Genomic DNA, 24,007 nt, shown 5'->3' on the forward strand with positions numbered 1-24,007 from the left:
CGCGGCGGCGGCGCGCGGGCGGGGGCGGGCCCGCCGTCAGTCCGGCGGCCAATGGCGACGCGGCGGCGGCGCGCGGGCGGGGGCGGGGCCGGCGCGGCGGGCGAGGATGGTCGCGGCGCGGGTCAGTCCCCGCCCGCCGACCCCGCCGCGAGCCGAGGGGGGCGGCCCGGAGCGAAGTGTCCCCGCTCGGCTCGGCCCCCCCCCCGACCCCCCGCCCGCCGCCGCCGCCAGCGCGGGGGGCGGCCGCGCCCGGGGCCCCCGGCCCGCCCCGCTCCGGCACGCGGGTCACGCAGGTAACCCCGGCTGCCCCGGGGTCCCTCGCGGGCGCGGGGAGGGGGGGGAGCGACCCCGTGGCCTCCCCTCGCCCACACCGGGCAGCCCCTCCGGCGGGTGCGGGGCTGTAAGGGGCGCCCCCGCCGCCCCCTCTGGGAAGGGGTGCGCAGCCCCCCGCCGCCCCTGCCCCCCTCCCGCGGCGGGCTCCGGGCCGCCCCCGGGGCTGCCCGCGGAGGGGGGTCCCCCTTCCCAGCCCCCGGCGGCGCCCCGGGTGCCTTGGCGGCCGCCGGGCCTTGGAGCTGTGTGCCGGGGCTTGGCCGGCTTTTTTTCTGTGTGTGTGTGTGTGTGTGTGCGCGGCTGAAGGCTCCTGGAGCGTGAACTCCTGCGAGGGAGAGGTTTGGTTTCCCAGCAGCTCAGCTTTCTGGGTTACTTCCTGTCCCATTCTTTAGCACTTATCTTTACTTCCATTCCCTGGAGGAGCTGCCTTGACAGGGCAGCGGTCCTGCCGTTATTATCCCTTCAACTCCTCAGTATCCCGAGAGAGTGTCCTCCTTTTCCAGGAGAGATCCCGATTTTGATGAATAACCCCTTTTCTTCCAAATTTGTGTAGGCTCTTCCTATTTTGCCTAGCTATTGCTTTTGTATTAACCAATTTTGTTCTTCATTTGTTTCTTTTATGTCATTGTGTGGCTCAGTTCTACTTTTTTTTTTTTTTTTAGGTTTAAACTGCCTTAAAGGAGAATTAAAAATAGTGACTCCAAAGAACAAATTAACACAGAGGAGAGAAAACAGCACTCAAAAAACCCCCAGAAAGGTGATGATTCATTTAGATTCTCAGAGTCATCCTAGACACATGGTTTTGGCTGGGATTGGGGCCTCTTGTGTTTTTATGGATTTAAATAGGTAGCATTAGATTTCTTTGTTCTCTTAAAACCTGCTTGCTGTTGACCTTTTAAAGTTGGAAAGCTCTGAAGCCTATTTGAATTACACTTGTAACACTTTATAATTTTCTAAAATTATTCTGTGAATGTTATTTTGATCATGAATTGCCACTTAATGGGGTTTTTGTGTCTCCATCTCAGGATGGAATGTCACTAAAATTACTTTGCTCTAGGTCGTTAAAAGGATCTTTTCTTAAAGTCTTCCCATAAATTTATGGGTTCAACACTGCTTCTGTTTCTGTTTTGATTCTAAAATCTTTATTGGGCTAGGTCATGGTTATTGCATTATGTTTGTTTAGTCATACTTCACTCCTGTGTGGGTCACTTTTTTTGTGTATGTGTTGTAACGGAGCTGCAAAAATTGAAAATAATTGGATATTGTCTGTTTATAAGTACTTAATTTTTGGACTGAAATTATAGAAGAAGATGATGCTGTTGGATGCTTAAGGGGAAAAATGAAAGAAGTCATCAAAGCCAATCCTGCTGGTAGGAGGGAGGTTCTGTTTCAGGGGGAGAGCTGTTCGTAGGGAGAATTGTGTGTTTTACGTGGTGAGATGAAGAGATGGATCCTAGGAGAGAGAGTGGGGGGGTGAATGATGTCAGTCAGTCTTTTTCTGCATCCTACTGTTAGCGTGCTCCAAATGATGGAGTTTCTGCGCATTCTTTTAACGCAGAGTCTGTCTTGAAGCCATTTTAATCTGTTTCAAATGTAGGTGAGTTTGTTTTTTTTGGGAAAGATGCCCTCCATAGAGGTCCCTCTGGTCCATGTCGTGTTTTCAGAGATGTCACTGACTGTACCAAAACGTTGTTCATTGTTGGCAATCAGTTGTTTTTGAGCATTAGCCTGCAGGAGAAAGAGCAGTACTTGTTGCCAACAGCCTTGGTCAAGGCTGGATCATTTTTCCAATACAGATGTCTTTAGATTAAGACAAAAAGTAGTTACTGTGTGTTGAAGATTAAATAGAAAATCCTTCCGTAACACAAGTACAACAAATTCTGAGATACGCTTTGGAAATGCAGGGAAGAAATTTTCCATGTTATTTTGATAACCCACAAGTAATAGCAGAACATGTAGACATGCCCAGTATGATTCCAGGAGGGATTTTCTTGCTAATAGGTGAGGCAGATGTGCATCAGTACAAACTTACCAGTGCAGTTATGGCACAGCTGTTTCATCTGAATTTAGTTTATTATAACTCCCTTTTCCCAACCCACCCAGTGCCTCTCACGTCAGGGCTGTAGCTGCTCCAACAGGACCCCTCTTGGTGCCGACAATTCATGAGATCTTTGGGATTTATTCACAACAGGAGACGTAAGTTTTCATTTGATTTGTGAAGTTCCTTCCTAGTGTGAAATGCCAGTGCAGCAAAGTTTGATTCGGGTGCAGAGACTGGAATTGAGTTCATAGGAATCAGGGAATTAACTTCTGGCAGAAATTTGCACATGGTTGAAACAAGGCACAGAGATTACTGATATGCTGAAGTCCTGCTCTTGATCCCTGGAAGAAATGCAGCATGTTGCAAGTATAGCAGCCCTTTAGAGAAAGCTTTAGTCTTCAGGCTATATACTCATTTTGGGTTTGTTTTTCCTTATTGTGAATTCTAAACCCTTAAAGGAAATGTGCTGTCTGAGGGATGGTTTTGTTTTGTTCCAGCAGTGCTTACAGAGTGATACTATCACAGTGAAAATCTTGCTTTGTCCAGTAAAGACATCCAACAAATTTTGTCCACTTGGATTTTTTTAGGCTGTATTAAATAAAAATATCAAATATGCTTCTAGAGATTGTTGAATGACACAAATTCTGTAAGCAGCACTCAGTTTGTTCATCAGTTGTGCTGTGAAAATTAGTGCTGAAGTGACTGCTTTAATGTGGTTTGAGCTCGCCATTGGCTCCTGCTTCTGTCATTCCATGCAGTGTTGGTGTTTGGGCTCTCTAATGATAGTAAGTCATGTGAAAATACATAAATCTTAGCAATTAGCACTTGCTACAAATTAATTACTTTTAAGGCTAAGCTTCCATCTGACTTTTGCTGTTTAAAACTTAGTAGCAGCACTGCTGTAAATTGGAGGAGAATTGGTATTTTTTGCTTGGTACATGAGGATCTCCAACCATGCTGCAGAGCACAAGCTCCCTACAGTTTGTCAGTGCACATCTTGAGGGAGGAGGTTCTGGCTGTGTGAACCTGATGCAGCATTCTCTACTCTAAAAAGCTGTAAGGCCTTGTTTTAGCATCAGCATTGAGGTCCTGCATTTGGAAGGAATTGCAGGATTTTATTCATGGGGCTCTGCTTGTGCTTAGGGTTGCCAATGTTTGGGCGAGGGCACTGAGGATGGCTAATAGTTGATTTGCTTTGTGAAGGTGAAGTTTCCCTCAGGTTTGCAGAGCTGAAGTTGCTTGAGCTGGGTGATTTCTCTGATTGTCCATCAGGCCCAAAGTCAGACCTCACAACCTCTCTGTGAGATGGGTAATTGTAGTAAAATGACACCTCTGTGCTTCAGTTTCACCCACCTGCAGAATGTAGCAAGACGACAGCTGCTTATTAGTGTGTAACAACACCATCTCTAGCTCTGTGAACACCTGAAATTGGTGGGGCACTTGTAGGTTACCTCTTTTGGTTATTTTAAATTTAGTATGTCCGAGCTACAAGCTGGCCTTACTGGAGCTCTTGCAAGAAATGTGTAACTTTTAATGACAGCTTGTGAGGAGTGAAGGCTTGTTTTCTTTGAAGCAGCAGTTCCTCTGTGATGCTCTGGATTTGTGCACTGTTAACTCATTGCTTTCAGACCCAGCAACTCGCATATGTTGCTTGGTGATTTTCATCTTAGCCACAGGGATACGTCACTTGATGTCTGTCTGGGCTGTAGCATGGAGCATTCAGCAGAAAATATATTCAGGATTATAAGGCTCTGTGCAATTTTGATATTTCACATGTTACTTGCAAACTTCACGATTATGATGTGAGAATGCAAATGACAACACAATTGTTTGCCCTACTCTCTTGTCTGAAGAGCTCCTGGAATAGGAACTTGAGTGACAGCTGAAGATGATGGTTGTGTTTAGTTTGTCAAAAATACATTGACCATTTTTAAAATGCCATTTGAGTGAGAACACATTTAGTTTGTTCAAGTTTTGAAAGGGGTAGGAGAAGTGAGTTGTGAGACTAATGAAGGCTGATGTGATTATTCTTTTTTCACGGGGTTTTCCTTTTTTTCTGTTGTTTATTTGGTTTAAATGTCTCGAAATATTTCAACTACTGGCAGCTCGGATCTACACTGATTAGGTCTATGCCAGATACTAAATGTTGTGTGTAATGGTGCACTTTCCTTGTTGTACAGAGTTAGGCTGGCATCAGTAAATTATGGTCTTTATGCTGCTCTTGGATGTATAATCTCAGAGTTTAGGAACCAGGTCTATCTGTCAGGCTATGCGAATTAGAAAAATACTGAGAGTTGAGGTCTTGCTTTTTGTACCAACCTTTAACTTTCTTTAAGTAAGTATATACATATGTTGGAATTAATTTTCCACATGATGTTTGCAGTGACTTTCAAGAAGTGACACATTGATGTGGAAAAGTCTAAGATCTCTTTGAGAACATGAGACATTATCAATAGATAATGAGGATGTTTGTCTTATTATTTTTATTACTGCTGCTTCTACTATAATTATTAGTGTTTTAATCAAACTTAGTTAAGTCATTGAGTGAGGGAGCTTTTCTTTCACTAAATATGACTTATTTTTATTAAAGTTGCAGATCTTACTCTTGCCATATGCAGCTAATTTTCCTTTGGGGGGAAAAAGCTTGTTACTTTTTTAGTGGAGCAATCTGTTACCTTGTCTGTAGTCTGTGAAGTCAGTGCAATTCTAATTTGCATCAGCTAATAAAAAATGTGTGGGTTTTAAAGTGAAAATCATGCAAAAATTTAAAAAAAAAAGGTGAACGACTGATCATCTATGCAAAAAAACAAGGCTAGAAATGTGATCAAATTAGGTCATGGCAGTGCAGTTTTGTGCAGGGCTGTAAGCATATCTGAAGACCTTGTATGCTTTATCTTGGGAAGCAAAGCTCTTGGAAAATGTGCATAAGAGGGATGAAAAGGGCTTTTTTCATCCTCCTCTTTGAGCTATCATTGCAGAAGCATGATTTTATGTTACATTAAGTGGCAGAAACTTCAACTTAAGCTAAGAGCTGCACAGTTCATGGAACTGTTCTGGTGCAACTCATTTGCGGGAAGAAACAAGTCACAGTTGGGTTTGTGTGATCAGCTGTACAATTAAGTATTTAATGGTTTTATTGTTTATTATATTATTGCAGTGCTCAGATGAGATAAGGGGGCCTTTCACTAAAAGTTTGCAGCCAGAGGAAATGAAAGGTCAGATAGAGGTGTACGACGAATTAGGGATGAGTACAGGAGAAATGGTCTGGGACTGATCCTGTTAACTGCAGGTGACAGGGAGGCTAAGGAGGGTTAGTCTGCAGTAGGAATCTGCACAGGGGTTGTAACTGGTGTTTGGTAAGCCTTGATTCTTAGAGAGTAGTTTTTCTATATGAAGAAAAGGATGAAGATTTTTGAAGTGGTGGTTTTCTTGAACTGTGGAGGTGGCTTTACCTGTTCATGAAACGCAGCATGTGTCAGCTTGAGCTGTTGCATGAGGGAGAGGAGACAGGCTGGTGGCTCTCCAAATCCAGCTGAAAGACACAGCTCAGTGTTCTATGGGGTCAGGTTTTATTCTTTACTTATAGAAGCAGAGAGGGGATAGAGATTAAAAAAAAAAAAAAAATCAAAACCCTATACAAAAACAACTAGAAAAAAACCCCACAAACAAATATAAAACCCACAAAAGTAGTTTGGGAAGAACTAAATGGATCCTGAATGTGTTTCCTGGCATCGGGCTCCCACAGGGAGATGTTGAGCAGTGAGGCAGAAATACCTACTGTAACCTTTGCATCCATTCTTGTTCCATACAGGAGCAGATACATGTACTTATTAGAGAAGGATGTAGACAATTTCTTCAAGGATTACTCCAGAGAGGAAGCATGCCTCTCATTTTTCTTGTATTCCATAAAATATTTTCTGTAGCCTTTTCCTCATATGGCAGAAGCGAACTCTCCCCACCCCAGCCTCTGGAGGACTCTTTGATAATGATAGAAAACACACTTTGGGTCTTTTCTGACATAGCTGCATTAAAATGTAGCATTCTCACACAAAGTAAGAGTAAGTAAACCTCTCACTTTTATTCTTTGCAACTAACAAGAAATACCTTTTTTTTTAAGGGGTAGCAGGTTGTTTGACACACATGGGCACAGAAGATTATGAACAGTGAAGACAATGAAGAGTGGGACATTCATCAAAGAGTAACAACCTCTTATAAGGTAATTCAGGACCACATTGAGTTTATCCTGTTGTACTTGCAAAATCAATTAAGTAACTGTTGTTGTCCTCCATTTTCATGGCACTATAAAATCATTCTAACCAAGAATATATAGGTATATTTTTCCCCCTTGTGCTTCCTTTCATTTTTTAACGTGCATGCAGAAAGCCAATATGTAACAACCCAAATGCATGCTGAGTTCTGAATGAGATTGATTACAGTTGCAAAACATTAAATATTAAATGCCAAAGGGCTACTTCCAGTAGTCCTCCTTCTCTTCTCCAAAGATTGATGTCTTAATGGGGCTTTGCAAAAAGGAGTTTTAAATGATCTATGGAGCAGAAGTGAAAATGTTTTCAAAGCTGGTGTGTACCTAGAACTATCCTGAAACCTTTAATGTTATGGTTGAATATTCTTGTCATTTGAATTTCATTGCTTGCCATAGGGGTGAGATGGAAGAGTGGATATTTACAGAAACTGTGCAAGTGATAAAAGGAGCTGCCTGACTTTGTCTTCTGCTTTGTATGTTTTAGTACTTATGTACTTTAGTACCAGCTAATTTGAATAAGCTCTGCTAGTCACATGCAACATATGGAGCCAATGCCAATTTTTTATAATGCTGCATTACAAATATACCCACCAGCTGAGAAGTGTGAGAGAGAGAGCTCTGCTTTTCCTTAACCAACTGTCTTCACAGAGACTTGCAGGGGAAATACTGCTGGCCCCTCAAATGAGAAATCCCATTTCACTTCATCTCTTTAGTCATCCCTTCTCATTCTGTAGCATTTTGAGCAACTAGTCTGACCTTAATTTTCAGGACCACATGAGAGTTTGCAAGTAGTTGTCCTTTATAATAAAGGACTGTAAAAATGGCATCATAAAGTTTGTTTACAGTAAGTTTTGATCAGGTATTCTCAGTTTCAGAAAAAAAGTTTTTGTATCTTGTTTTTGTAGGTATCCAGAAACAAGGGCTAAAGGGACAGAGTCTGAATTACTGTTTTTTAAGGGTTTTGCACAATTCATCATCGGTTAGATTCTACAGTCAGTTTTCACCTGCAAATCCAAAGGAAGATCTGACTCTTGCAGCTGGAATTTTATTAACCGTGCTGTTAGTGGTGTGATGCAGAATGAAGTCAAGCTCACTGTCTTATAGGTGAGCATGTTCTGAAGTGCTAATTGGAGTTTAGAAAAGGGCTTAGCAAAAGCTTATTAGAGTCAATAGAAATACTTCCATTGTCATCAGATTAACCAAGTTTGATTTTTGGAATATACTGGAAAAGCTGACCTATTGAGTTAGCAGTTGCTGCTTTGTAAATCCCCTTTCCTCCCAGTCTCAGATAATGAAGTTCACACTATAAAACTAAACAAAGCCAGTTTCTAAGCCATGTATAACATATGGAGCTAAAAAGTCTTCTTTAATAACCCTATGCTGAAGTAGTGATTGTTGGCGTACATGGTAAGCTGAAGCATTTATAAATGTCAAAGACAGGCATTTGCTGTGTGTGGTTTCCATATTTGCAGGGTAAGTAGGGTCACTGGAGCACCTGTTAATTATGAGTTTATATCTCTCCAAAAAGCAGATAAATAACTTCTTTACCATGGGCATGATGAGGTTGTAGAAGAGCAAATACACGCTGTGCCTTTGTCTGCAAAGTTGGCAGTGATTGATGCTTTCACTTTTCTCTTGTCTGTGGGTATATCTGGATTGCAGGAAAACAAGTGTCCAGTGGGATATGGGGAGTTGATTGCAATGTCTTTTGAATGACCTGCAGATCACGAGGACCTGGAAATACTTATGATACCTAAAAGAAGGTTTAGGTGGCGATGTGGGTTAACATCCTAATAAACAAAAAAATTACTGTAAATTTTAAGTTTTGCTTGAAATTAATTTTCATCTTTAAAACTTTTCTTTGTACTTTAATCTTGATTAACTTTGGAGGTGTTTAAATACATTCCTCTTTGTAATCTTCTAGGTCTGTTAATATTCATTGCAACATGTTTGAATATTTTCTGAGGCCCCTATTCCTCAGCATGCCCTAAGCTTTTATTCTTTCTTCTGGTACTCCTTTCCATTTTAGGACTATAGAATATAATACACAACGCACATGAATGTGTATTGGGGAAGAATCCCTAAATACCTGTTTATTTTCTTGTCCCCAAGTAGAATTGCAGATGGTACTTTTCAAACAGAGCATGGAGGATATAGTATTTCCTTGTTTCCCAGTGTCTGCCTGTTTCTAGACTCTTTTACAGTGGCTATTTTAGATACCATTTTGGCCCAGCTTTCATACACTCTGTCAAGACAATTCTAAATTGAATTATTCTGATACATGTTCTCATGGTGTTTGACAGTACTATAGTAACTGCATTTAAATGTATTTTCAGGTCTCATATATTGTTATCCTTGTACTTGATTTTTGGAGTGTGGAAGTTGTTTGCAGCCTTTATGTACTAACTAGGAAGTGCTCAAGCCAGAATACAAACAGTAGACTCTAATTAAAAAAAAAAGGGTAAAAAAGGAAAAAAGATAACTAAAGTTTTCAGTTTGAACATGAGTGTTACTAATACGTGCAGTAGGTCTCAGGATCGTATTGGTAAGATATCTTCACTGAAGCTTAGAAGGGGTACATTTCTAGAAAAATAAAGAGTATCATAGTTCAGTTACTGTAGCAGTGCAGTGCTGCTTCCTGCAACAGTTTGGATCACCCATTCCATAGTTTGGATAATCCATTTAACCGCTATCTCCAGAGTTAGTGGTATTAACCACAGTGTGATTTTGAAGTAAGTGGTGGGTTCCAGAGATTTTTCATTTTGTTTATTGCTCAGTTGCTTTAATGGTGAACTGCTGTTTGATGCTGTCATTTCTGAAGAAAACGTTTACTGTTTATCATGTGCAAGTGTCCTTTTCTTTTACAGTTCAGTGATGTCAGCCATGTACTATGATTTTGCTAATAATAATGAGATCATTTGGGGCTTATTCTCTGTGTAACATCACTTTTCTCAGCATATAGAGAGAAATCTTAGCATCACATTTCATTAATGCCGACCTTTTTTCCTAGATACCCCATTTCTGATCCCAATCCTAATTTATTCCTGCTTCACACTGATTGAAGGTGACTCGTGTGAGCTCATGAGGCTCCTGTAAAGGCCAGACTCAGCTAGGATGTTACACCACCACTGCCGGAGGAACCCTGAGCTGCAGGAAGAGTTGCAGATCCAGGCTGCCGTGGCTGCTGGCGATGTTCACACCGTGCGCAAGATGCTGGAGCAGGGATATTCTCCAAATGGTCGGGATGCCAATGGCTGGACCTTGCTTCATTTCTCTGCAGCAAGAGGCAAGGAGAGATGTGTCCGTGTTTTTCTGGAGCATGGAGGTGAGTTGCCCACAGAGAAAAATCTTGATGCTCGTCTGACACCTTTCTATCCCAATTTCCACTGCAGGGCTTTCCAGCACTGATGAGATATCATACTCATACTTCTGGTTATCTTTTGTAATTATTTGTTATTCTTTTGTTCTCAATCTCTGTTTATTTCTGATGCATACTCTGTGAATGACATCATAGATTAGCTTTATATCTTAATAACTTCTTTCCCCCCAGCATTGCCTAGGAATTGTTCAAGGAATGAATAACCATTATGAAAATAGGGCAGAAGGACTCATTATAAAATAAAATGCACTCAGAGCACTCACTACAGGCTTTTCTTCTCTGTTAGGGGGTATTATTAGAGGAAGGCAGGTCCTTGAATTGAAATCCTAGGGAAGTTTGTTTCAGAATTCTAACACGAGTTAACCAGTTGCATTAAAGACTAAGTTTAATATAGGTTTAACAGAATCTGCTAAACTTTATGAAAACAGTCCTCTTTGTGCAAGGACTTTAGTGTCAGCTAATCCAGATGAGTTTACAGCTCTCCTGCATCCAGCCATGATGAAGCTTTATTTCAAGAACTGATTGAGTTTTGTTGATTTAAGTGATACTCATGTGGGTGATGATTATTATCCCTCAGGTGGTACAGTCAGAATTTCTCATTGCTTTATCATCTTCCAAGGCCACCTGAAGTTTTAGAAAGGGATAGTCCTAATCTTTTAATGTGGTACTGGAGAGGAAATCAGTAGATGTTCTCCATGTTCTGATCAGTGCTCTTAAAGAATGGCATCCTCCATCCTAGCACTGTTCTTACCAAATGAATTATGAATTAACATGTTTTCAGTCCCAAGCAAGCTGAAATGATCTTTCTGATGTTTTGTGTATCTGGGGCCATGTTGGCCACTTGCATCTGTCACAGTGTTTGTCAGCTGTATGGATCATCCTGAAAGTGGAGTGGCATTAGCAGGCTGTGGTAGTGGCACAATCAGTGATTTGTTCCTTAAGAGCAGTGGTGAAATACAGCCTGAGCAACTGGACTCTGTGGATATACCTACTACAGACTGTAACTACATAAAAGGGTCAACCCCCATGTCCTTATTGGAAGAGGGGAAAAAAGCTACTAAATTGCACTAATACATAACTTTAAGTTCAACTTTTTAAATGTAGCATTTGCGGATAAGCGCAAACCTTCCCTTTGATAAATCAAAAGTTTAAGGCTTTCAGTCACATACATTGCTTTTAACTTTTTATCTGTAAATTTAAAGATGATAAAAAACCCCAATCCCTTCTGTATTCCTATGTATTTTCAATTTATAGGTTTTCATATTACACAGCTGCTGATGCAGTGGTTTGTTTTTATTTTTGTTGTTACTCTTTCCTATACAAAATACCAGCTGAATGTGATGCCTCATGAAAGCTGCCTGTAATGAAACACCTTTGTCCTGAGACAGCTTGGAGTTGAATCACCGGGATGAGAAAGTTGAGTAACAAATAGTGTGAGGGTTAGTCATCCACAGCAGCTTTCCTGCAGCTGAGCCTCGCTCCTGAAAATTGGCACTGCCTTGTGCTTTGCCTTGTTTTCCCTCAAAACAGAGGCATAAAAATAATGAGTATTTATCACATAATAGTGCCACAAATGAGTTATTAAGCAGCGAGTGAGTTGAATCTTACAAGCTGAGTTAATCATGCCACCCTCATTAGGGAGAGGTTTTTGTCTACCTTTCCTCACATGCTCTTTACTTTTCTCTCTCTGGAGTGGATTGTTTTGCTGCTGGTGCTTAATCCCTGTGGAACAAAAAAACCCGATACTGGGGTGAAGGAAAAATTCCTTTTCTGGTGTGAATCTTATGGTAAAATAGAGAGTATTGAACTATATATTGGTAATAAAGTGAGAGGGAGTGTGTGGAGTTCTGGAGGAAAGAGGGAACTGAGATGGGAATGAAGGGGTGACTGGTGGTGTTTGTGGCTGTGGCCGTTCCAAGGGATGATGGAGCTTAGCAGAGCTGGGAATATTTTCATAGGGAAAATAGGACTGGGAAAACCACAGTGGGCTGTTGCTGAGGGTAGAGTGCTGTGCCTCAGATCTGAGATGCTGGAAGGCTCCCAGCATAGCCTGCTGGTGGGATGGAGGTTGAGTTGGGCTAATAAAGGCTGAGAAGGAATCTGGTCACTGACCTGGAAATAAAAAGTAGATTCTTATGGGAGTCATGACCTGTCCGCCTCCTGCTTTTGCTTTTTCTCTTCCATCATTGCTCACCAGCGAAGAAAAGAGCCAGAGGACAGTGTTGTGCATGCAGATTGGCTGATTTGAGTGGAGGTGGTGGAACAGCAGGAAGCTTTTTATTATTTGCTGAGGAAGGAGACACAGATAGATGGGGAAAATGCAGAAAAACCAGCCCAGACTAAAGGATGAAGCCAGCAGAAATACCAACTAGATACCGAGGGGATAAGTCAGATAACAAATATTATTTAGCAGCTGGTAAAATGCAGAAAGTTCATCATAACCATGGAGAAACTTAGTTTTAATGAGAAATAGTGAATTTAACTTTCTTAGTATATTCATCTCATTTTGTTAAAGTGAAGAGTCTATGAAGCCAGCTCTTCCCATCCATAGAAACGATCTGGAGTCACAAAGCAACACCAAAACAGGGAGTGTAGTTTTTAGTAATCTTGGATTTTTGTGTAACAAGCCTTTTTTCCCTTTAGTGTACTTTTAAAATTTTTAATATGACAGATAGAGGCAGACAATCCACACTGGGCAAGAAATATGTTTTATTAATTCACAAGCACCACTATTAATGTTGCGACAAACTAAAGTCTTGAAAGTGTGTAGTTAGCTGTACCTTGGTGATACCTTCTTGGTATTAACTGAGCAGTTTCTGGTTACTCATATTAAAATGAAGAAATAATTCACTAAAGCTCCTAGAAATGAAATAGTAAAAGAAAGTAGCCAAGCAGCTGTATCTAAATTTTAGTAAGGTCAAGCAGAATCTGGGAGGATCTAGAGAATGCAAAATGCTCACCCCCACTAAGCTCCTAAAGTGTTTCTGTCTCTGAACAGTAATGCTTTCCTGGACATCTTCTGTATCAATGTTATCTTAGGAAATTCAAAACAGGAGCTACATGTAGCCATGTTTCTAAAACTTGTGGTCAGAATTAAGCCCTAGCTGGGGGAAATAAGCTTGAAGTATAGAAGTACTCTATGAAGCCAGAAGCATTGCTGAACCATTGCTTTCTTGGCTTCCCATATTCCTGTGATAGAGTGACCTAAGGAAGGTGTCAAGGAAAAAGGAAAACTGTTCCACTGATCTGTAAATGTAAACTCTAAAATATGAGTCTTTTATTTATGAATCTATATATCCTCTAGATTACAGTATTAGAAAAGAGTTTTATTAACAGTAGAGTTTAAATTACTATCTTAGGTGCCCAACTTTCACATGAAATAAAATAATCTGAGTATCATCCAATGCTACAAATTTTCCATCTCAAGTGAGCTTGATGGCAATAATTTATACCCTTGATAAGCTGTTTGAGGTTTCTGCCACTGTATTTAAGAACATTAGAAATGACCATATGCAGTTGTTCGTGTTTCTAGATTTTGCTCTCCCCATATTAATGGGAAGCTTGGAATGAAAGAATTGTTTGACAATCAGGATGGAGATGAGATAAAGAACTGCTGGCAAGTGCTGGCTTAATCCCTTTCTAGCCAAAGCTACCAGGTAGTTTTTACCCCCTCTGCAGATTCTAAAAGGTGATCTGAGAGTCATTCCCAGTTAATTTTTACCTTGCTCATGTTCCAGGGGAAGAGAGTTACTTTACAACATGATACCAATACTGAAAATTTTAGAAAAACCAGACAAAACCCCCAGAGCAGCACGAGTTCTTCAGGCACCATCAACTTCGGGGTGTTACTTTTACTAAGACAGGGATGGAATTTGTAGGCAACTTCATGCAGGTCCAGCCTCTGCTGAAAGCCCTTGTGAAGTTCGGACATTTTCCAGGAGGTGGCAGCAGGATATTGATGGAATAGCAACAGACGTTTCGATCCTGTTAAAATTGTTTCCCTAATCCAGAGGCAGGCTGTTGGCTCACTAGAAGTCCATAATCTTAATGGGAATTACAGTATATTTTCACAAGGTTTTTCTAGCGGGTTTGTTGTGGAAAGGTTGGTTGTTTGTGTTGCTTGGTTTCCCAACTGTGTGGCTTTTTTTCCTATCCTTCTTAAGACACTTCTCTTACATGACTTAGTAATTTTTGGGTTCTCTTTAATGGTCAAAAGCAATGAAATTTTGGGGGTAAGGAAGGTGTGTAAAGGTACTTAAAACTATAGGTAAAATGCATCCTTATGTTACAAGGAAATTGTTGGGTTTGGATTACAACAGCCAGTATAAAAGTGCATATAGGTGCACATGTAAAAGTTGGGCATGTCTGTTTGAATTTAGAAATGGCATTGATTAAGGCTTATGGCAGTGACCTGCACCTCATCTGGGGATAGAAATTATGCCTTGCATGCCTAATGCAGTGTGGGAGAGAGAAGGTACAACTCAGACATTATTTCTTTTAAAAATCTTTTTTTGGTGGAAAACAGCTCTGACTGCTGCTGTCTCCCTTCCATTATGTCCATCTTCCTCCCCAGTTCTGCCCCTCAGAATGTATCATCCCTCTGTATCTCAATTCTCATGCCTGTGCTACCCACTTTATTTATCACCACTCAGAAATCAATGTAGAATAGTCTGAGCAATGTGAAGAAAGAGACCTTGGAAGCAGCATCACTTTGAAATATTATCTTTGTGTGAGTTGTGCTGATTCTTTGCTGTATTTTGGACATGATCACAGTGCAGGTTAGGAACCACACATTCAGTCACTGGCTGCATTTTCCTGCTGAGCTGTAGGTATGCCATTCCTTTACCTCAGGTTAGTGTGACTTTACAGAGCACTGAAACTTCTGCTTGTCACCGAAGACAAGGAAAGGTGTCCCTAGCAAGGAACTAAACTTACCTTAATCTACCCCTTATTTCTATGTTTATTCCTATTCTGTGCACTAGAGGCAGTTCTCCCATCTTATTTCTCTGTGTAGTCAGGCTGCATTCATTTGTGTGCTGGATTTTTTTTGTTAGTTTGTTTTCTTTCTCTCCATCTTCTCTTTACATTTAAAAATATCCTTAAAGTTGCTGGATCATCTTTGCAGCTGCATTCTCTACTCCTTCTTTCTAGTCTTTTCATTTTGGTATGATGTCTGTCTTGGTGTTATCTGGGTATTATCAAAGTGGGTTGGGAAGCTTATTCCTGTTTTGTGTTAGCACCTTTGTGTGTTCAGGTGTGTTCAGACTAGGGTAGCCTGCAATTAATATTGTATGTTGAACTTAACTTATAGCAGGTCTTTGGTATCTTGTGCAGATGATATCTATCTTAGGTTGGGAAAGTGTTCAAACTTCCACTCTGTAGTTTGTACCTTTTAGTGTCCAACAGCAGCACCTGTGGATGGTGAAAGGAGAAACTCTAGCTGAGAAATGGCACCTTGCCTTGGGTAATTAGTCACTTGCTATACAAGTTTGGGTGTCCTGAGGAAATTAGGTAAATTGATTGGATTATTTTAATTTTTAAATTAATTTACCAGTCTGAGTGTTCATGCTGTGTGAAGGGGAAATAAATCTGTAGTTACCTGTGCTCTGTACTAACAGTTTATCTGAGTCCTTTCAGAAGTGGGTTTTTACATTCTTAAATTTTTGTGAAACTATAAATTCAGAACAGATTCTAAACAGATTCATCATCTATGAAAAGAGACTTTATCAAAATAATCTAAAATAACATACATCCTACATGCTTTGGAAATCCTGCAGACCACAGAGAAACATTTTACCTAATACAGCATTACACCCTAAAAACAATACAATGCTGCCAGACCACAAAACATCCGCAATTTGGGACAGCAGATGTTTCTACACATGCTTCTTTTTAAGACCAAGAAGCGACACAAGGGAAAATAAAAAGTTGAACATTGAGAAAGAAATGTAATATTGTAGAGCTGGAGGAAAACTGGATGGACAGAGAGATTTGAGTAATTAGTAATTAATTCCTAAGAGTGCTAGGAAGATGTGGAAAAGTATTTGTCAAATGGAAACATATGTATGTGAAAGAAAATTTTTTCTTTGTATTCATTCTTAAGTACAATTTTAACTTTGTCTTAAAAATAGCATGTTCATGAAAGCAAGAATTAGTTTGAAGTAGAAAAAATCCTGTCGTGCTATGCCTGGAAAGACTAGCAATTACTCTTCAGGGGTTTTTGGGGGTTTTTTTTGTTTGGTTTTTTTTTAAATTTTTTTTACCTTTTTTTTCAGCACCGGATTACCATAACGCCTTCTAATTATTTTTAAATTTTATTTTAACTTCAGCTGATCCCACAGTTAAGGACTTAATTGGAGGCTTCACTGCTCTGCATTATGCAGCCATGCATGGCCGGGCGAGGATTGCACGCCTGATGTTGGAATCTGACTACAGAAGTGACATTATTAATGCCAAGAGCAATGATGGCTGGACTCCCCTGCACGTCGCCGCTCACTACGGCAGAGATTCGTTTGTCAGGCTCCTCCTGGAGTTCAAGGCTGAGGTTGATCCGCTCAGTGATAAAGGTACTACACCACTCCAGCTGGCCATTATCCGGGAGAGGTCAAGCTGTGTGAAAATCCTCCTGGACCACAATGCCAACATCGACATTCAGAATGGTTTCCTGTTACGATACGCTGTGATCAAAAGCAATCACTCGTACTGCCGAATGTTCCTCCAGAGAGGGGCCGATACAAACTTGGGGCGCTTGGAAGATGGACAGACACCCTTACACTTGTCTGCTCTTAGAGATGATGTGCTTTGTGCACAAATGTTGTATAATTACGGAGCAGACACTAACACAAGGAACTATGAAGGACAGACCCCACTGGCTGTTTCAATAAGTATTTCTGGAAGTAGCCGACCCTGTCTGGATTTCTTACAAGAAGTGACAAGTATGTATGTAAGAGAAGTTAATCACAGGACACAATGTCCTCTAAAAGCCTTCTTTGAATTTAGCCCCAGGAAAAAAAAAAATGCTTCCTCTCTGCCCCTTGATGCTATTTAAATGCACTAGAAAAGTCCTGGGAAGGTGAAGGGATTGTGATACTGGGAATCTCTTACTGGCAAAGGTGCTAATGTTACGTGTACTTCATTTAAATTAGTTTTGTTTAAATATCTACAGGAAGCATTCATTTTAAAAGAGTGGACTGTAAAATCTCATTTTTTTACTGGCCTTAGCACGTATGATTTTTGGGTTTGGTTTTGTTGTTTGTTTAGGGGGTTTTTTGTGTCTTTTGTTTTGCTTTTTTATTGCCATGCAAATCCTCGGCAGTTGATGGCTTTTTCATCTGCGCTACAACTAGGGCAGAAAAGAGCTTTGGCTGCTTTGTGTTCTCCCACATTCTCTCCTTCCCTCCCCTAAACCAGACAACAAAATTCTACAGTTCATTCCGGCAACTTGAAGGGGTTTCATGTGCTGTGTAGCTTTGATTTGATTTTGTTGATGTCTTTGAAATACGAGAGATTTTAACTCATCGTGACTTCTGATATTTAGAAGAAGTTCTGGGCTCCTAATATCCGGATCACTTTTGATTACCAGTTTTTGGTGTACTAGATCTACTGAAAGTTTTCCTCTCAACATGGAATGCTGTACTAATGTTTCGTAATCATGGTATTGCCTAAAGCATTTAGGAATTGCTGATTAGCATTCAGTAGAGTTTGCGAATTCAAACATGTTAAGATGGCCTGATAAATTATCATCCAACTAGAAGGATCTTTGCACTACAGAGGATGGGGTATTTCATATATCCTTTTTTGTCCCCTACAGCTCCTTTTATTTTTTCAAATGTGGTTGTTTTTTAATGAGAATTAGACAACCAATATAATCTGTAAAGAAACTGAAAGTCAGTGTGGGCTGGAAGTGAATCAGCTGAGATCTGTTGTCAGTAGCTGACACAAATAAGCATTTGGAATTTCCTGTCTTTTTCTACATGATTTGTGGTGTTGTTTTTCCTCATACCTGAAATTGAAAGAGAATTTCTGGAGAGGTGGAAGTTGATAATAAGAAATACAAGCAATTTTGGTTTAATTTGCCTGCCCCTTCTCATTCAAACACATTTCTTTCTGGTTTCCTTTTTGGAAGCCTCTCACTATATAGTTGCAGTGTCAGGGATTTTAGGAGATGATATAGTATCCAGACTTGCAGTTTTTCAGTCTTAGGATGTATCAGTAAGCATGAAAGCTTAGGCTGCTTCTGTGTTTCCTCAGTGTCTAAAGACCAATGGAAACGGGTACTGTAACTTTTAGTTTGCAGATTCCATACCTTAAGGGTTTAATGTTAAGTGAGAAGTACATTCTGCTACAAAAAAAAAGTATCTTTAATTTGTGGCCAATGTAGCAGTGTTGGAACTATCCCAGTTTTGTGCTGTTTGAGGGACAACTGGGAAAGCAGTGCTGACAAAAACACTTCAGTGCTGTGCTTCTGAGCAAAATAATTATCAATATATGTTTACAAACCACAGTAAACAAACTCTGCTGCCCTTTTTGTAAGTATCCAAACACTGTCTTCCCTGCTTTCATGAATAATTAATAAGATGCCGTATGAGAGATGAGATGGATAAAGAGCAAGCTGGCATTTTGGTAGTGGAGTTCCCAGTTAAGTCTGACTGTACAGGGAATTGTTGAGATGTCATGCTTGTTTATGAGTCTAGTGCAATTTGTATTTTCTAGAAAAAATATTTACAAAATTTTTAGACAATTCTTCTATTGGAATTCTTCCTGAAACTCTTCTGTGGTTTGCAACAGTTCCTTGTTTGTGGGGCTTAACAGGAATTTCTGGTTTGTTTATTTGAACCTTATACTAAGCTCTTTATGCAGAAATCCATAGCTGTAAGTTTTATATGTACATCTGAATTTTGAAGAGTGTATTTGATAGTAAAAGAGAAATTAGTTTTTATTTTTCAATAGATTATCATTTCTAAGCCTAAAGATTAATAGATATACATTATGAAAGTTATCAAACTGATCTGTGTCTTGAAGTGAAAGCAGTTGCATGCTGCATATAAATGGGATACTATTTAGTAGTCTACATGTAAGATGTGAGTAGCTTTTTTTTTTTTTATACTTGGAAAACATATTTGTACAGTTTCAGTTTCTCAGAAAACATCATATGTGAATTTCTTTTTGTTTTGGTAGGTATTGTAATCGGTAATAATGGCAGCCTTTAGCCCAGGTCCCCGGTTGGGAATAACAGGCAAGAAACCAAGCTCTCAGAAATACTCAGTATTGGCCCTGAGAGTCTGCAAGAAGATATTGGATTTTGGGGTTTGACCCTGAAGGTCTGATATTCTTCCTGGTTACAGGTAGAGATTCCTTTGCTCCTAGAATAATTCCAAGAGGAAGTTATTCTGTAGTTGTGTTTCAATATTTAAGCACAAAGCTGGAAGTTAGGAACCACAGAGTTTTTGACCATGAGTCTGCTGTTGACTTGGTGTTCAGACCTGAGTGTTTTTCTTTTTCCCCTCTCTCTTTTTTTACAATACAAAAATAAGCAAAGTCTCCCTGGGGGAAAAAAAATACTGAAGATGAAAACTGCTCAATGATTTTATTAATCACCTTCCTTTTCCTTATCTGTATTACACTTTCCTATTCCAAAAAACATTTATTGGCAGCCACCGTAGTACCTGAGATCATTTGATAAAGAGTTGGTTTGAAGCAGTGTAAATGCTTCAGTTTTCATGTGGTCTGAACCTGTCTCTTCGGGAGTGTTAATGTGTTAAGCTTGAATGCACTAATGCAAATTAAAATAGAGATGCATGTATATGATATATATGAAGATAGAGGTACATAGAGACTTTTATTGGTAGTGCATATATTTATAAAATTAGTGTGCAATCACAGCCCTGGATGAAATTATGTATTTTGAAGTTAAATGGGATTTGAGAATATTGAAACTTATAAAACAAATGTGAGAGGTAGAAAAAAATGCAAGTGTTAGAAAAATACATAAGGGCTTAAATAAACTTTAAGATACTAGAAGTTCAATTATTATCTTTAAAGAAGGGAATTTTAAGGAAACTTCCCTCCCCCTCCCCCCCCCCCCTTGAATTGAATCTGTGTTCAGCTCAGGAGCAGAAGGGACTGTGAGGGGCTGGGCGAGCTGCTGGTCTGTGTCAAGGCAAAGAGCTCAGGAAATGATTTGGTCAGAACAATGTGATGTGCCTGGTGTGGCAACAGGTATAAAAGAATTCAGTTCAGATCTGGAACAACATCTAAAGGTCACCCAGTGAATTTAACTACAAATGTTTCAACTGTGTTCCTTTTTTGAATTTTTCAAAGGGCAGATCTTTGGCTTTGACTAGAGATTGTAATTTTGTGTTTAAATTTATATAGCACTGTAAAAGTGCAGAAAAACTGAGACAGAAGTCCTGTTAAAGAAATCCTTATACATCCTTTGTCTCTATCCCTTGGCTAAATCAAGATAACTTTTCACTAGAATTTTTTTTTTTTAAACTGGAAGAACATTTAAAAAAGTGTCTCTCTGCATAGTTTTAGCTTTTATGAATACAGAAGTGTCATAGTGAATTAAGTAGATTTCTACATATTTTATTACGTGGATAATTACAAAGGAAATGGTATTTTCATGTTTGCAATAACATAGAAGATCTTTACTGGAATCACAGGCTTTACTTGTTTCCTTGGGTGCTGCTGGAAATCTTGCAGTGATGATTGAGGTCTGCTTTGTCGCCCAGTTACACAGGGAACTAGGATAAGGGGATTATTTTATAATTTTCTACTCTGCAGTTGACTGTTTATATTAAGTAGTTGAATCATATTGTGCAGCTGTATACAGTTATTTACTTTGAAAGAATTTTTTAAGAGGCCTTTAAAAAAAAAAGTTTATATGTGGTATTTAAGGTATAGCCATGCTCCACACCCATTTGTACACCTATGCTGTACTCTGCAAAAATAATTTTAAAATAGAATAACAATGCATCCTAAGCCTGTCTTGATGTTCAGAGCACTTTACTTACTGTCTCCTAAAAATAGATAAACATTATGGTGTTGAAATTCTTAGCTGAATTTCCATAGCAATTTCAATGAGACTGAATTTACAGAGATGTTACAAAATTTTTTTAAAAATACCTTTGCAAGCATATTCGAATCTTAATTTCATTGCTAAATACACCTGTTAAATATAACACTGAGCCTTACTGACATTCTGCTTTTTCATATATGAATTTTCAGTCCAAAATAGGCATCTCCGTGGTACATAATTTCTGTGCCAGATAGGCTGAAATTTCATAGACGTCTAAAACTCATTGTGGGGAATTATTTTTCAGAGACCAGTGAAAACATATGTCAGGCTCAGACATTCTAGCAGAGGCATACTGAAAACAAATTTAAATTAGACCTTTTAAAATAACTTGTATGATATCCAGTTTAAAAGAATCAAACCTCTCAGTGTCCTGTCGAGCTGGATTCAGGTTGGAGGAGTTTGTTCACGCTCTCAGTGAACACTCTGTAATTCTACATTCAGCCCTGCATGTCTGATATTAATATTTTAGATCTATAGATTTTTGATATTAGCTTTTTCTGACATTTTGAATGCTGGAAAACCAGATATCCTCTCCAATTATTCTGCTGTTGTTTTTCACAGAGTACAACCCAGTGCATTTTGTAAACTTTAGACCTGTTGCAATGAGCAGCCAAATTCCCGTTCGGCTCAGCCTCAGTCAAGGTGATCCCAACCTTTCCCTAGGATCCTGTTTTAGTGCATCCTCCCCAGTGTGTTTCTTGCCTGGTGGGTGTGAGTTTCCAGCTGATAAATTCAATTATCTTTTTCTTCTCCCCCCACCCCCTGCACCCCGCCCAAAAAAGCCCACAAATTCAGAACTCAGTTTAATTGCTGGCAGTAGCTGCATTCCTTCATTGCTGTGAAATAAGGGATGGATTTAAGGGTTTGCTGCAGAAAGAAAAACTTTTCCTGATATTCTGGAGGAGCTGAGCTGTTGCCAGCATACATCAGCGTGGTTTCAACATATTTTGTAAAATGTTTCAAAAGATTTTAATTTTAAGTTCCCTTTGTAGCTAAAAAGAAATTACCAAATGGTTTCTTGCTACTGTTTTCAGCCTTTCAGAAGTCCCAGGAGGGACAGAGGCTCAGTTTGAGAAATACCACTCCAAGGGTTTTTAGAGAGATGCATTAATATTGTAGAGAAAACTGTGGGCGGCTTCTGAAATATGTCACTGATGTTATTTTTCATTTTTTAATTTCTTCAGAAACAGCCTATCCACTTCAAACCAATGACACTAATTGTTTGCTTTAAAAGTACTTTTCTTTTAGTAGTTAGAACAATACATCAGAGGGGATCTTCTTGCAGCCTACAATGTATTAATTTCAGCTATTCCTAAGTTTTCTCTTGGGTAACAGAAAGGTCAATTCATGATTTTTATATTGGTTTTTTACATGTATTTTTTTGCTCTGCATCTTCAGTGGAGGAAATGGGTAGGGATTCCCCTTTTCCGGCTTTACAGTACTGGATTAAAGTCCCCAACAAACAGTGTTGTCAGAGGCATCACGAATATGCCTTAATGATCCTTAAATACAGACTTACTAGGTGAGTTAGTGTTTTATTTCTTGGGGAGCATTGTCTGCAGAGGGAAAGCACAGGTATAAACACAGAGCAGTTGTAACAGTGACAGAGTTCTTTGGACAGGTAGCAAATCCTTAATTGAAGTTTTGTCTGTCTCTGGGATAGAACAACAAACTCTCAGATCTTGTATCAAAAAACTCTTGAAAACTGCAAAATGGAAAGGGATGGAGTTTTGAATGAAAATTCGGATTAATTGTAATAATTTCTTGCTGTTAAAATATGCTTTTTTTCCTTTGCTTTACCAGCAAAGGCTGTTCTCTTAATAATAATTTAAGGGCTCATTTCATTCTTTAAGTAAAATAATTACTAATTATTTAAGTGGGGAAAGCTCAGAAACTTACTTCGTTAGCAGCTGAAGAACGGATTTAGGAAAATGCTTTAATTTTGTACATACTGAAGTCTGCTTCATCTAGATTTAAAAAGAAATCAAAAAGCAATTCCTCTCAATTCTTTAAGCCCATGCTTTACGTTTCTTCTGTTTGGAAGAAGCTTTTCTGTCAGGTTTGGGACACTATGCACAAGAATTGCATTGGTGGGGATTTCTGCTTTCCCTTGCAGCACAGAGCACAAGCTCTGGAAGGCAAAAGATGAACTCTACATCTTTTTCCTGTAATTAATACTTCTAATTTATTTGATTACTGCTATAAAGCAAAATAAATTGACTGCAGTATGTAATGATTTGGTGAACACATGAGCAAATCCAGAATAACAGCAACAAGGTGGCCCTTTGAGGTGGATCAGGGATGTGTTGGATGTTTTTAAGGTGATCAGTAGTTTTATGTCGCTGTTTTATATGATAGTGGTAATTAGGCCAATCATATCTTTCATGTTTGTGGGGATTTTTGTTCCTTTCTCTTTTAATTCTCTTCCTTTCCAGCTTATTTGCCTAAATAACTTCCCAAACTTGTGATGCAGGATATAACCAAAGTTGCTACTTCCTAATCGTTTTTAAAGAGAACTTAATTCATCATTTAACTTGTCTTACTTTGCCAAGTTACTAATAACATTTTTCATTTGCCAAGCTAAGGTTCACTGACATCGGTCTGTAATCCTTTATTTTTTTTCTTTTTCATTCAGATGCAACCAAGAATGAGTAAGTGTTCCAGACACCGTTTCTAATAAATCACAAATGCATTAATAACCTTTGAATTTGCAAGGCATGACCTAAGACACCAGCAGCCACTAGATGTAGCAACTGGTGCTTAACACTGGAAATGTCCATTGTTAACACATTCCCAGGAAATATTTTTTAGGCTTATCAGGGGAAAATGTCATACATTTGATAATCGGTCTTTTTGAATTAACTGATGACCAATTTCTTCTGGGTATTTTACGTTGTCTGTTCCTTTATGTTC

At 39.4% G+C, this 24,007-nt stretch overlaps 1 protein-coding gene across 4 annotated transcripts in view; it reads left to right on the forward strand.

Annotated features, from left to right (window-relative positions):
* The first annotated feature begins 235 nt into the window (after positions 1-235).
* Positions 236-24,007, forward strand: part of ASB7 (ankyrin repeat and SOCS box containing 7) — a 28,859-nt gene continuing 5,087 nt past the window's right edge. Inside the window, exons 1-6 of one of the 4 annotated variants that reach the window (XR_005602805.1) lie at positions 236-293; positions 993-1,087; positions 6,489-6,587; positions 9,700-9,960; positions 16,344-16,949; positions 19,192-19,358. Coding sequence is in view for 3 of the 4 variants with exons in the window: in XM_039557877.1 (XP_039413811.1) it covers positions 9,750-9,960; positions 16,344-16,949; positions 19,192-19,223 (849 nt within the window). In the remaining variant the exon portion in view is untranslated. Of the gene's footprint in view, positions 294-992; positions 1,088-6,488; positions 6,588-9,645; positions 9,961-16,343; positions 16,950-19,191; positions 20,515-24,007 lie in introns of those variants that run through there. The other 3 variants (XM_039557877.1, XM_039557876.1, XM_039557875.1) reach the window with 3 other exon arrangements.

The sequence above is a fragment of the Corvus cornix genome, chromosome 10, assembly GCF_000738735.6.
Source record: "Corvus cornix cornix isolate S_Up_H32 chromosome 10, ASM73873v5, whole genome shotgun sequence".
Taxonomy (NCBI): domain Eukaryota; kingdom Metazoa; phylum Chordata; class Aves; order Passeriformes; family Corvidae; genus Corvus; species Corvus cornix.